This window comes from Phyllobates terribilis, unplaced genomic scaffold (genome assembly GCF_046119375.1).
Source record: "Phyllobates terribilis strain yellow unplaced genomic scaffold, ASM4611937v1 Scaffold_10__3_contigs__length_209671492, whole genome shotgun sequence".
NCBI lineage: Eukaryota > Metazoa > Chordata > Amphibia > Anura > Dendrobatidae > Phyllobates > Phyllobates terribilis.
This window is the reverse complement of record NW_027362770.1, coordinates 178946651-178959810: the sequence shown is the minus strand read 5'-3', so window position 1 is coordinate 178959810 and position 13160 is coordinate 178946651. Positions and strand designations below refer to the sequence as shown.

General features: G+C 45.6%; 1 protein-coding gene across 3 annotated transcripts in view; it reads left to right on the top strand.

Moving 5' to 3' along the window:
• Positions 1-1680, top strand: part of LOC141164737 (uncharacterized) — a 109182-nt gene extending 107502 nt beyond the window's left edge. For all 3 annotated transcript variants that reach the window (XR_012250939.1, XR_012250940.1, XM_073650249.1), the window contains exons 2-3: positions 636-769; positions 1489-1680. Coding sequence is in view for 1 of the 3 variants with exons in the window: in XM_073650249.1 (XP_073506350.1) it covers positions 636-767 (132 nt within the window). In the remaining 2 variants the exon portion in view is untranslated. The remainder of the gene's footprint in view (positions 1-635; positions 770-1488) is intronic.
• The last annotated feature ends 11480 nt before the right edge of the window (positions 1681-13160 follow it).

Genomic DNA, 13160 nt, shown 5'->3' with positions numbered 1-13160 from the left:
TGTTGTTTAAGTGTTCCTGAGGAAAATTGGAGAGACTGTTCCTGATACCCTAGAGGCCAAGTGGGCCTGAACTTCATTTTTGTTTTATTTTTCCTGTTGGATCAAGAACGACAGCTTGACTGGAGGGTTGTGCACCCTCAACGATGGACTGTGTATTATCTTATTACAGAGTCCTTAACCGAGAAGGACCAGATCCATCAGCATCTATAAACTTTGTTATTCTTGTTCCGTGGTCCTTAACCGAGAAGGGCCGGATGCTATGCCAGGTTGAAAAGAGTTCCAGACATCACCAGTCCAAGAATGTATTAAATGTTATTTAATATATTGCAATGCTGCTTTTGTGTTTTGCAGATTCGGGATTGACGAGAACGTCAATCTTTAAAGAGGAGGAGTTTAAAGGTGGAGAAGCTGTCCAAACACCCTGTTATGTTATTGCATGCATTTGCTGTTTGAAATGTGAATTGATATGTGCAATGTGCTATGCATCAGTTAGGCTGTGACAGGGTTACCAGCTACCATTCCTTGTCACTGTCTGATATGATCCAGAAGCTGGAAATAAAGAAGGATGGGCTGTCAAGAAGATGAGACACATTGAGGAGCTGTGTAACATGAGGGATCCACTGACTGTCTTACAGGAAACAGACACCGGTGACTTGTGTGATCCTGAGGAGGAGGAAGGTGATGAGGACACAGGGGGACATGATGGAGGTGATGAGGACACAGGAGGACAAGATGAAGGTGATGAGGACGCTGGTGGGACACGATGAAGGTGATTAGGACACAGGGGGACATGATGGAGGGGATGAGGACACATGGGGACACGATGAAGGGGATGAGGAGGACACAGGGGGATATGATGGAGGTGATGAGGACACAGGAGGACACGATGGAGGTGATGAGGACACAGGGGGACATGATGGAGGTGATGAGGACACAGGGGGACATAATGGAGGTGATGAGGACACAGGAGGACATGATGGAGGTGATGAGGACACAGGAGGACACGATGGAGGTGATGAGGACACAGGGGGTCATGATGGAGATGATGAGGACACAGGAGGACATGATGGAGGTGATGAGGACACAGGGGGACATGATGGAGGTGATGAGGACACAGAAGGACATGATGGAGGTGATGAGGACACAGGGGGTCATGATGGAGGTGATGAGGACACAGGAGGACATGATGGAGGTGATGAGGACACAGGAGGACATGATGGAGGTGATGAGGACACAGGAGGTCATGATGGAGGTGATGAGGACACAGGGGGTCATGATGGAGGTAATGAGGACACAGGAGGACATGATGGAGGTGATGAGGACACAGGAGGACATGATGAAGGTGATGAGGACACAGGGGGACATGATGGAGGTGATGAGGACACAGGGGGACATGATGGAGGTGATCGGGGTGTGGAGCTGATCTCACATATATCACACATATTATCTGCTATGATAAGAGATATAAATGTGATCTTCTATGTGCAGGATCCTGCAGACATATTACTGGATGTAAACACGGCTGGTAATAATAATCTCCTTATATCAGACGACCTGAAAACTGCAACCTGGACATGGAAGAAACAGAATCGTCCAGAAATAGCAGAGAGATTCCATGAAGCCATAAAGCCCACAAATGATAAACATACTTAAATTAATAAAAGAACCACACTACTATTATATATGGAGTAAAACTTATTTATTGGTCAGGTACCTTTGTCAAGTTTAATAAAATAATCAATATAGTAAATCCATGAATAATCAAATACATTAAATATTAAAACTGCTCCAGACATAAATAAATAATTTAATAAATAACTCATTAATAATGATCTCCATACGGATCCACCCAAGTATCTGGGTGACCCATCCACCAGGACTCTGCTTAAAAAGCAGAGGCCCCCCCCACAAAGCCACCCGACCAATGCTCAATCATAGTCTGAAAGTCTAAATTCAAAATGTCATAACCGACATCAGAAAGATGAACGGAATCTCTACTATACATCCCCACTACATATCCCTCCAACTCTCTGTGCCTATAGCAAAAACCGTTGAGGCTTGGCAAAAATTTGGAAAGATCCCTATTCACCTTACGCTTGATCTTTTCAAGAAAAAATACCCCATCCGATTTCCAACGAAGGCGGGATATTATCTCCGAAAAGGCAATTGTAGCAGCAGGAAAAAAACTGGAAATCCAAAGAAGATCCTGTTTGACTTGCCAGAGCAGATCAGAAGACCGAAACTTGCCAATATCATTACCCAATAAATGTAAAATTAAAAAATCAGGTATAGGATAACGCAAAGATAAATCTAATAATACTTTCTTCAACTGTGACCAACGCATACCACGAATACCATGCCAGAAGATTTGAAATTCGGATGAACTGAACGATAAATTTTCAGAATAATTTCTTTTACTCGCCCTTCTCTGCGCCCAATAAACATAAGAGTGCCCAATAATCCATATACATCTGGGCCCTACAAAATAAAAAGAATCAACATGTAAATAACAAGTCAGGGCGAACATACAACTGGTATCGATTTGACTTCCACCTCCCTAATTGCTTAATCAAATTCTAATCTAGGCCAGCTTGGGCAGCCATAGTTGCTGCCCCTATCCTAAACGAATGACCTGTAATACGTAAATTCCCCAGTTTCAAATCGCCCAAGCATTTCCTCAATATGAAAGAAAATTGGAATTTAGTTACTGGGCTACCATTTTTATGAATGAATAGAAGGGAAAAACCAAGGGGGAGAATTGACAGCCATCGTCTCATGTGAGACACAGGGCATAAGGGAGAATCACTGATTGCCCTTACTATGATTTTAGTGCCCCTGCCCAACTGATCTGTCTTAGACCTCCTCAAGAAAAGGACCATACTGTGCTGTAGTACTGAAACGTCAGAAAACAGAAGCCCCGTAGGCCGAAGCCCATTATCTGACAATAACTCCCCCGTCCTCATTGCTGAAAAAAATAAAGTAATAAAAATGGCCCTAAAAAGAGTTGCTTCAAAAATGTCGAAACAAACTTCAGAAACCACCGAACACAATTTGGACAAAAGTTCAATCGTAACTGGTCGTCTGGTATCTGCAGAAAAAGAATTACGCTTAAAACCCTTTAAAAATTGCTTTACCACAAATAATGACGACAAGGGAGCTGACCCATATAGCTTTAAGAAAAATGATATCCCTGCTATAATTTTTGCCAAAGCTGAGTGAGACAACCCTTCATTCACTAACATGTCTAAAAATGACAAGGCTGAAGTAGCAAAACATGCATGAGGATCAAAGCCATTAACTTGACAAAATCCCCGCCATCGCTCCCACGCGCATGTATAACCAGCCCATGTGCGCGGAGCTAAGGAATGAATAATATATTTAGGAACATGAATTAAACCAGATCCCACAGGGACGTGGGAAGCCTCGTTCTGTCCGCTTCTGCCTCTGGATACCGCGCAAGGAATTATTCCACCCGCTGCTGAGACAGAAGATCCGCCATTACATTACTATATTCTGTAGATACGCAGGCTTTAAGCCAAATGTTGTGCTGAAGTAATAATAACATCAAATGCCTCAAAATTTTAGAGATCAACATGTTTCTAGAAGACATAGTGTTAAGTGAAAAACAAAGACCCGGAGATCTGGAGCGCAACAAAATTCTACAATTATCGAGACGAGAACTCCAAATGGAAAAAATAGCAAAAACTGCAAAGACTTCAAAAAAGGATATAGTAAAATCCTTGCCGCAGAAAAAAACCCAGCCAAAGCTCTGAAATCCATGCACCGCGGAAAAATCCCCCAAAACCGGAAAGACTGGCTGCACAAAACAATTGCAGTTTATCCGCTGATTGAAATTCTGACTGCCAGCAAGACACACCATTATACTCGTCCAAAAACCGGGCCCACACCTATAAATCCTCCTTCAGATCAGGAGAAATAATAATCAAGGACGTCGGGGGGGTGTGGCCTTTGATAGTGACGGTCCCCCTGGGCCTGTATTGTGCAGGGGAACCCGGAACCGGGCCTGTTGTAGAATGCTGGGGGTTGTAGTCTCCGTGTGGCGGTGACCCGGTCCGTGCCCAGGGTGGTCAAACCAGTGGCAGTCTTAATGTATAGCAAATGTCCGACTACGCCACCCGTGGATTGCGGTCAGTGGGGACCGCCGCTGCGCTGCTGACCGCTGAGGCTGATGTTGTTTGCGCAGCCGAGTATGGGATAACTCCCCACGGGAGAAGTATTGCCTCAGGGCAGCTAATGTGAGAGATGATGGGAGTGATGGTGTGAGGGTCCCAGTGCTAATGGTGCTGGTGCGGCAAGGAATCACAGAGACGTGAGGTGCAGTTCAGGGTCTTTACTGATGGTACAAGGCAGACCCTCCCGGGAGTACTGGCTAGTATAAGGGGCCTGGTCAGTCTGCGAGCAAGCAGGAGTTCCCCTGGCCAGGTGGAGTTGTAGGCCTCCCCGTTTATCTTCACTCTTCCTGGCTACCTTGCTGTCAGTGGTTACAAGTAGCCCACGTCCCTGAGTATACCGTGTGGTGCTCACCCGTATGGCTGGTGACTTGGGGCCTTCTGTTAGCCTCCGCTCCTGGATGGCGGCGCTGGTCCCTTCTTTGTGACTGAGCCTCCGGGCTTCTATGGCCAGAGGACCTGGAATCCCCTGCCGGTTGGTTTCTGCTGCTGGGTATATATCAGTCCCCACAGCCTCGGACTCCTGTGTCCGGTTTTAGTAACTTCAGCCAGGGCGAGCTATATCTCTGCTCACAGCCCCTGGCCTTCTGCCTCTGCTGCTACAGAGCTCCTGTTCTCACTTTCCCTCTCCAGGCTCTGACTCCTCTGCTTGTTCTGCAGGCTCTGTCTCACCTAATCCCGCCCCAGACCCAGTTTATAAGGGCAGATTCCTCCCCTCCCAGGTCTGGGTGGGCCGTGTTGCATGCTTAGGGCTCCTGACCAGAGAAACCTCCCACTTGCTCTCAGACATAATATCTCTATTACTGTGGCAACCAGACCCCTGGGGTGTCACAATAGCATCGTACAAACGCCTCATAACACCTCCCGACAGGTATTATGCGCAAAGCAAAATTTAATGCTCCTAATAAAGATTGAAAATCCCTCAAAGAAGCAGTGTCCCGTCGCAGAAAAAGGTAGACTAGTGATTTCAGCTTAATCACTTTATCCAATGGCAGCCTACATACCATTTCATTAGAATCTAACTCTATCCCTAAAAATTCCAGTTTCGTACAAGGAAAAACCGTCTTATCTTCTGCAATGGTGACCCCAAAAATAGCCATAATGGACAAAAAACGTGTCAACAATTGAGAACAAATGTCAGAACCAGAAGGGCCTAAGAATAAAAAATCATCTAAATAATGTAACACATGTCCTTGTGGAAAAATAGATTGAAGACACCATTGCAAAAAGGAAGAAAACATTTCAAAATAAAAACAGGATAACGAAAAACCCATTGGGAGACATCGGTCAAAAAAATAAAATCCCTCAAAAACAAAAGCCAATGAACAATAACCAGACGGATGAACAGGAAGCAGGCGAAAAGCCGCTTGAATATCCGTCTTAGCTAGCATGGCATTGCAGCCGACATCCCGTAATAAATCTACGGCCATGTCAAATGAGGCATAACGGACAGACGCTTCAGTCTTATCCACCTGGTCGTTCAATGAATCGCCGGGAGGAAAAGATAAATGATGTATAAGGCGATAGGAACCCCGCTCTTTTTTTGGAACAACCCCTAATGGGGCTATCCTAAAATTCAAAAAAGGGGGATCAATGAATGGACCAGAACACCTACCGAGCTGAATTTCCTTAATTTTCTCTCTCACTACCTCAGGAAAACGCCTGGCTGAAGGTAAATTCTCAATTACCTTGCAACCAGACCCTTCAAAACTAGGTACAAAAAAACCCTCTGTGAAACCTTTAAACAGTAGCAGGGCTTTCTCCCTGTCGTGACATTTGTTTAGAAATGGTAGCATTTCTACCACCTTCACCGGTGTCTTTGCCATTAAGAAATGGCTCTTTTGCAATAGCCCTTTGAGGCGACTGAGTAAATTTCTTGAAGCATTTATTCATTGGGTGAGCCCCCCCGCAAATGGAACACTCATGCTTATAACGACAATTGTGTAGCCATTTGCAGGACTCATTAAACGCAAAACATAACCCTTTCCGAATCTGTTGAGAAACAGGGTTCTTAACAATATTAGGTTGCCTCTGTGGGACCATCATTTGTAGCCATAGGCCTACGTCTTTAACCCCCCATTTTAATGAAGGGTGAACAGACAATTTTTGCCTAAAGGCTTCATCATACAGCAGCCAAGCAGTACCGCCAAAATGGCGGTAGGCCTCCAATACAATATCTATATGTTGAAGGAGTCCACAGCAAAGAGACGCGGATTTCACCCCCAACACGGCCGCATAAATTAAGAAGGCCTGTAGCCACGAATGAAAAGATTTAAAAATTTTATTTTTTTCCTCATCCGATTTATCAGTCCGAAAAGCATCTTTACCGGGAAGCAGGGAAATAACATCCAAATACTCCTCAGCCCAGATCCTTTCTTTCACCGATGCAGACAAGTGAAAACCCAAAGGGGAAACCTCGCAGGACAATGCTTCCTTGAAGCAAGCTGCAGGTACATGAGGCCTCTGAGAAACCTTAAGGGAGGACCCCATATCAAACTTAGAAAATCCCCTAAGGGCATCCTGCACAGCAATATCTATATATATAATCGTCTTATCCTGTCTGTCTGTCTGTCTGTCTGTGTGTCTGTCTGTCCAGGAAATCCCGCGTCGCTCATTGGTCCGGCAGCGGCCAATCAGCGCCGCGGGATTTCTGAAAAAAGATGGCGGCCATTAGCGGTTCATCTGCGGGACGGAGCTGAGCGGCGATGCAGCCGGGAGATGAGCGCCGTGAGGCGCTCATCTCCCGGCCGGCAACAGCAGAAGGAACCCGACTGCCGGACCCATCTGCGGGATGGAGATGCAGCCGGGAGATGAGCGGCGTGGAAGGACCGCAGGCGCCGCTGACCTCCATGCGGAACGGAGGACCGGGGAGCGGCGCTGCGGGTCGGGATACTTCTGCTGCGAGCGCCCGCTATGTCCCGGGTTCTCGCAGCGTAAGTACCCGCACAGGCAGCGCCGCTCCTCACCAATACGATTCGCTGATTGGTCACGCTCTCCGCACGCGACCAATCACTGATCTTAGCGCAAAACTTAAACACCGCTGTGCTGATTGGTCGCCGACGCTGCCCGCGACCAATCACGGATTTGGGCGCCACATTTAAATAGCGGCCGCGACCAATCACCAATTTTGACGCCACATTTAAACACTGCTGTGCTAATTGGTCGCGGACGCCAGCCGCGACAAATCAGCGAGCTTGACGCCAAATTTAAACAACGCTCTCCTGATTGGTCGCGGACGCCAGACGCGTCCAATCTGCGAGATTGGCGCCAAATTTAAACAACGCTCTGCTGATTGGTCGCGGTGGCCGGCCGCGACCAATGAACGAGATGGGCGGCAAATATAAACGCCGCTCTGCTGATTGGTCGCGGCCGGCTACCGCGACCAATCAGCGAGATGGGCGGCAAATTTAAACGCCGCTCTGCTGATTGGTCGCGGTGGCCGGCTGTGACCAATCAGCGAGATTGGCGGCAAATTTAAACGCCGCTGTGCTGATCGGTCGCGGTGGCCGGCCGCGACCAATCAGCGAGATGTCCGGCAAATTTAAACGCCGCTCTGCTGATTAATCGCGGCCGGCCACCGCGACCAATCAGCGAGATGGGCGGCAAATTTAAACGCCGCTCTGCTGATTGGTCGCGGTGGCCGGCCGCGACCAATCAGCGAGATGGCCGGCAAATTTAAATGCCGCTCTGCTCATTGGTCACGGTGGCCGGCCGCGACCAATCAGCGAGATGGGCGGCACATATAAACGCCGCTCTGCTGATTGGTCGCGGCCGGCTACCGCGACCAATCAGCGAGATGGGCGGCAAATTTAAACGCTGCTCTGCTGATTGGTCACAGCCGGCCACCGCGACCAATCAGAGAGATTATTATCTCTTTAAGAGAGGCTGAGCTAGAAATAACATTATCAATTAAACTGTCATTATGCATTAGTATCTCACCATCCGAAGATCGTGCCGGAGATGTCTGCATCTGTCCTTGCGTTACTGATGTCTTCTCTATTCTCACACCAGACCCCTGAGCGGTCTCAGTGAAAGGGGCCCTCCCGGTACTAGCCACAACCGCTGGGCTCCAGGCCTGAGACACTGCTGCAGCCGCCTGACAGCTCTTTTGCTGCGGCTGCAAGCCGGCGCCCTGGCTCCACGGAGCGGTCGCGACCACTACCGCTGCACCGCTGTCTTCATCCGTCCCGCGCTCCGGGGACCCGGATGCCGGCTGGCTCACGGAACCACGCCCCCTCGCGGGACTACGCGGGAGCCTGCTGACAGGCTCCCCGCTTAGCGATGCCGCCGGCCTCTTCCTGCCTTGGCTCCGCCTGCCTCCTGATGGCGGCGGTGATGGGGACCAGCGTCGCAGCTTCCTGGGTCTCGCACTGCGACGGGGAATCGGCGCTCCGTCCTGTATCTCGCCATCTTCGGGCTCCTCAATCGCCCCCTCAACTGCCTCTTCCTGTGCCGCTGAATCTTCCTCCAGGCACCGCAGAAGCCAGTCCCGACCTCCCCCATCGCTCACCTTCTCCAGCAGCCGGCTCAGGAGCTCCTCCATCCCGTCTTCAGGCTTCTTCAGCTCTTGAGGTAAAACTGACCCCTCCTGACAGGAGCCATCACCTTATATAGGCATATGTCCCCACTCCCCCCCCCCCTTGCAGAACCAATCAGCTGTTCTCCATTTCCCGCTCAAAAACCGGTTAAGGCCAGATTTGTACCACTTCTGAAACTTCCCAGTAATATTGTCAGTTACCTCATAACCTGACTTGACCATGTAATACATTAGGGGCTTATTCCCTCATGATGTCCCCATTTAAGGCAATGTGGCCATCTCAGGATTATCAGGTGATGAGCAGGAGGGGATTTACCTCAGGACGACATTACTGGGATGTGGAGATCAGTGGATGAAATTATTGGAGTATTATTATTATTGGAGTGTGGGGATGTGTTATCCCAGTATAGACAGGAGGGGGCGCTACACATCCATTGTAGATAATAGGAAATCCTGGTGTTTAGATAGAGGCTGGGCATGTAATAATTACTATCATTGTCACGACCTCTTCTTACCTCACCAGATCTCCAGTGATAGATTCAGGATATGTCTGGATTATGACGCCGGGCAGCTGTCCTTTTATGAGCTGTGTGACCCCATCAGACACTTACACACCTTCACTGACGCCTTCACCGAGCCCCGTCATGCTCTATTACATGTAATTAATGGTTCTATAAAGATGTGAGGGAGAAGTAGCTATGAGGAACCATCACCACAAAAGAGCCCTCCCAGACACGACTTGACAGTGAGCAGAATATATGATTAGTGGAGCATTCATGTCTATCAGGTAAAATTGAAATCTTAACTAAATTTTTTACCCATAAATAAATAGTACAAGCAAAATTAAAAAATGTAATATATATATTTTCCCCCACTGATTAGACACTTTTTGTCTTCTGCAGTGATCATCCAGTCTCAAAAACTTCTCAAATATGTCTACAAATCTGTCTGCAGTGAGGAATAAAATTACCCTCTCCCTATAAACCTTTCATAGCCCTTTCAAAAGGTGCCGCTCTCAAAATGTTTACTGGCTCCTATCCTCCTGTATCAAAGTGCTGGCCCGTTCTTAAATATGTTATCACTGGAGATAATAAAGAACCAATGTCAGTTTGAAGTTTCGCAATTGCTGACTGAGCAGATATTTCGAGGGTAATTGCTGATGAAATTCAGAACTTTTTTTTTTTCAAAATTGTCCCTCAGATTGAAGGATGGTCTCTAGTTGTGAGTCTCTATGACTATTACTAATTAACAAGTCTATCTGGTTGTTGACCATAGTAAAGGAGGAGTCAAAGTTTGGGCCCAATTCATTACTTTTTGTTTAATTTTTGGTGTTTTTAAGCTGTGTTTTTGATTTGTATCAAAATTGTATTAAATTTTATATGCGTTGTATGTTTATATTTTTATATTCATCATTGTTGGACGTGGTTTTATTTTTCCAGATGTTTGTGACCGATTCATTAATTGCAACTTTTTAAAAAGTCGCAAAATTTTAGCCCAAACGTACTCCAGTCCACCATGGAGTGATTTTGTCCGTGCTTGATATTTTTGTACCATTTTTGTGACATTTTAGTGGAACTTGTGACTTTTTGCCCTAAAAAAAAACTACAAACAAATGCCAAAAAAAACCCAAAAATAAAGAGCATTTTTGATTTTGTGAAAAATTCATGCATTTAATTTTGAAAAATCGCAAAAACTGAGCTTGGATTAAGTTGGTATACATGCAGCACATAAATACTCGTTTAACTGGCCATAATTCAGAAAAAAAACTAGAAGAAGCAAAAATGAACAAAGCAGGGTTTTTGTTCATTTTTGCTTCTTGCAGTTTTTTTTCTGAATTATGGCCAGTTAAACGAGTATTTATGTGCTGCATGTATACCAACTTAATCGAAGCTCAGTTTTTGTGTTTTTTCTTTGTATCTTTGCATTCTGTGCAAGCCAGGGTGTGGCCTCCCTTCCTTGAGCTGGAAATCACATTTATCTAGCTTCCCTGGGCTGGTGTCCACAGTTCAGGACCCGGTCCGTTGTCTGCCCTTATTCATACACTGATGTCAACTTTGACACATGGTAAGGTTTTAAATATTACACAGAGTAGGACCATCCCGAAATGTGGGGACATCGTGCCGTGGTGGGATGGCTTTTATACTTTTTCTGATCAAAAACAGAGTTACTAAGAACCCTATATTATTTAAATGCACTTTTGCTTTTTAGTTTTTTACAGCAGGGTTTCTGTTTATAGTCATGGGTTCGCCCATCACTATTTATGTATAGTATGAGAAACATGCCCACTTTCTTAAAATAGTGTCTCTAGAGATGAGAAAATCAGTTCGAGATGAAGTGCATTTGCCTCAAATTTTACAAAAAAATCAGATTCTCCTGAATATTACATTTATGTAATAAATGTAGGCTTTGTGGAAATGCAGTAAAATGGAAGCCTTTGCTCTTCCAGCAACAAGTGGACCTCTGGTACCACAATATGCATCATTTGAGGCCTAGTCAGTACCTCAGGCTGCACACGTCGCAATTCACTGCAGCCCTGAGCCATTCCAAAGGGAAATGGTAGTGGTGGCAAGGCTGAAGTTTTGCTCCACCATGGAATTTGGTACCCAGAGCAGCTACCAATCCCACAATATGCCATGGGTCATACCCCTATGATTATTATTATTATTATTATTATTATTATTATTTGTGAGAAGATACAGATTATATATTAGTAAAAACTTTTTGACAGTGAGGGTGATTAACAAGTGGAACAGGCGGCCATGAGAGGTGGTGAGTTCTCTTTCAAAGGATGTCTTCAGAGGCTGGACAGACATCTGTCTGAGATGGTTTAGTGAATCCTGCATTGAGCAGGATGTTGGACACGAAAACCCTGGATGTCCCCTCCAACTCTAACATTCTATAATTCTGTGACATGCGGAAGTAGTGCTGTTGCAGAGTGTGACATGCAGAAGTAATGCTATTGCTTCAAAAGCATCCCACAACTATTAGAAGTAACACAAGCACAGGAGACAGGAAGTGTTGTGCTCCAGAAGCATCCAGCAACTAGAGGGGTTAACACAGTCACAGGAGACAGGGAGTGATTTAGCATAACCCCAGGGGGATGGTGGGGAAGTTGTTTACTGTCTGGCTGAAACCAAAGAGAAAGGTAAGGTGGTGGTGTGTTATCTGGATCTGACAGAAGGCAACTGAACAGGATTCAGATCAGGAAAGAAACTAAACACAGGTCAGATAAACTCCCTGAACTAACAGTGCAGAGTATTATCAGGCAGGAAGATAAGGACTGGAAGGAATTGTGTCACAGGGATCATCTCCCTCATCAAACACTCCCCCATCCATCTCCATGCAGGATAAAGAATGCTGTGTACTATTGTGTCCTTGTGATGGGAAAGCCTGTGGTTATGTATGTGCTGCTAAGAGATCTAATCTATGCTGAATTATGCTACTGAAGAGACTGTAATACTGTGCCTTGTGAAGAAACTACTGTATTGTTACTGGAGCCGGTTGCTCAAGAAACTCAGACTGTACTATAATGAAGATTGTTGCTGTAATATCCCTGAATTGCACTGGCCGTGCTTCAGATTAAATTCCACTGTTAAACTGTTGAAAAATACTCTTGTTGGATGTGTCTGGTCAGCAATTGAATCTATCGTGTGCCTGAGAGAAGCTGCAGGATATGGTCACCCTGAGTAACGGTTCCCCCAGGATTCCAAAAAATTCATGAAACCCGTCTCGTCCTATCTGAACCTAGCGGCGTCAGTGTAACAATTCTATTATTAATATTAATATTATTATTATTATTATTAACAGCCTTCAGCATTCCGAGCTATGGCGACTTGATGGATTAATGCTCTGTAGGAAGAACGATCTTGTGCAAGCCTAAATAGGACCACCAAGATCGTCTCTGTTATCTTGATTGTAGCAAGTCATTGGGTTGCTACTCTTCCTCTTCGCCTTGTTCCTTATATTTTTCTGACCATGATGTCCTTCTTCAGTGATTTCTATCTTTGTCTGATGGGTCCAAAGTTGGCAAGTCATAGCTTGATGATCCTTCCTTCGAGTGAAATGTCTGGCTTGATTTGTTCCAACATTGATTTGTCTGTTCTTCTTACCTTCCATGGTATTGATATCTTCCTTCTCCAGCACCACATTTCGAAGGCGTTGATTCCTTTTCTGTCTTGTTTCTTTATTGTCCAGGTTTCGCATTCATATGTTACTACAGAAAATACCACACTATGTATGAACCGTGTCTTCGTCGCCAGTGAAATGTTCCTCGATTTGAAAATGTTGTCCAGTGACTTCATTGTTGATTTGCCAACCCCTAGGGAACTGATATTGACCACCTATCCCAAAGATATGTGATTAATATCTTGAGCTTCTAAAAATAAACTTTAATGTGTTCCTTCAATTCAGGTGACAGGTAAAATATATTCTCA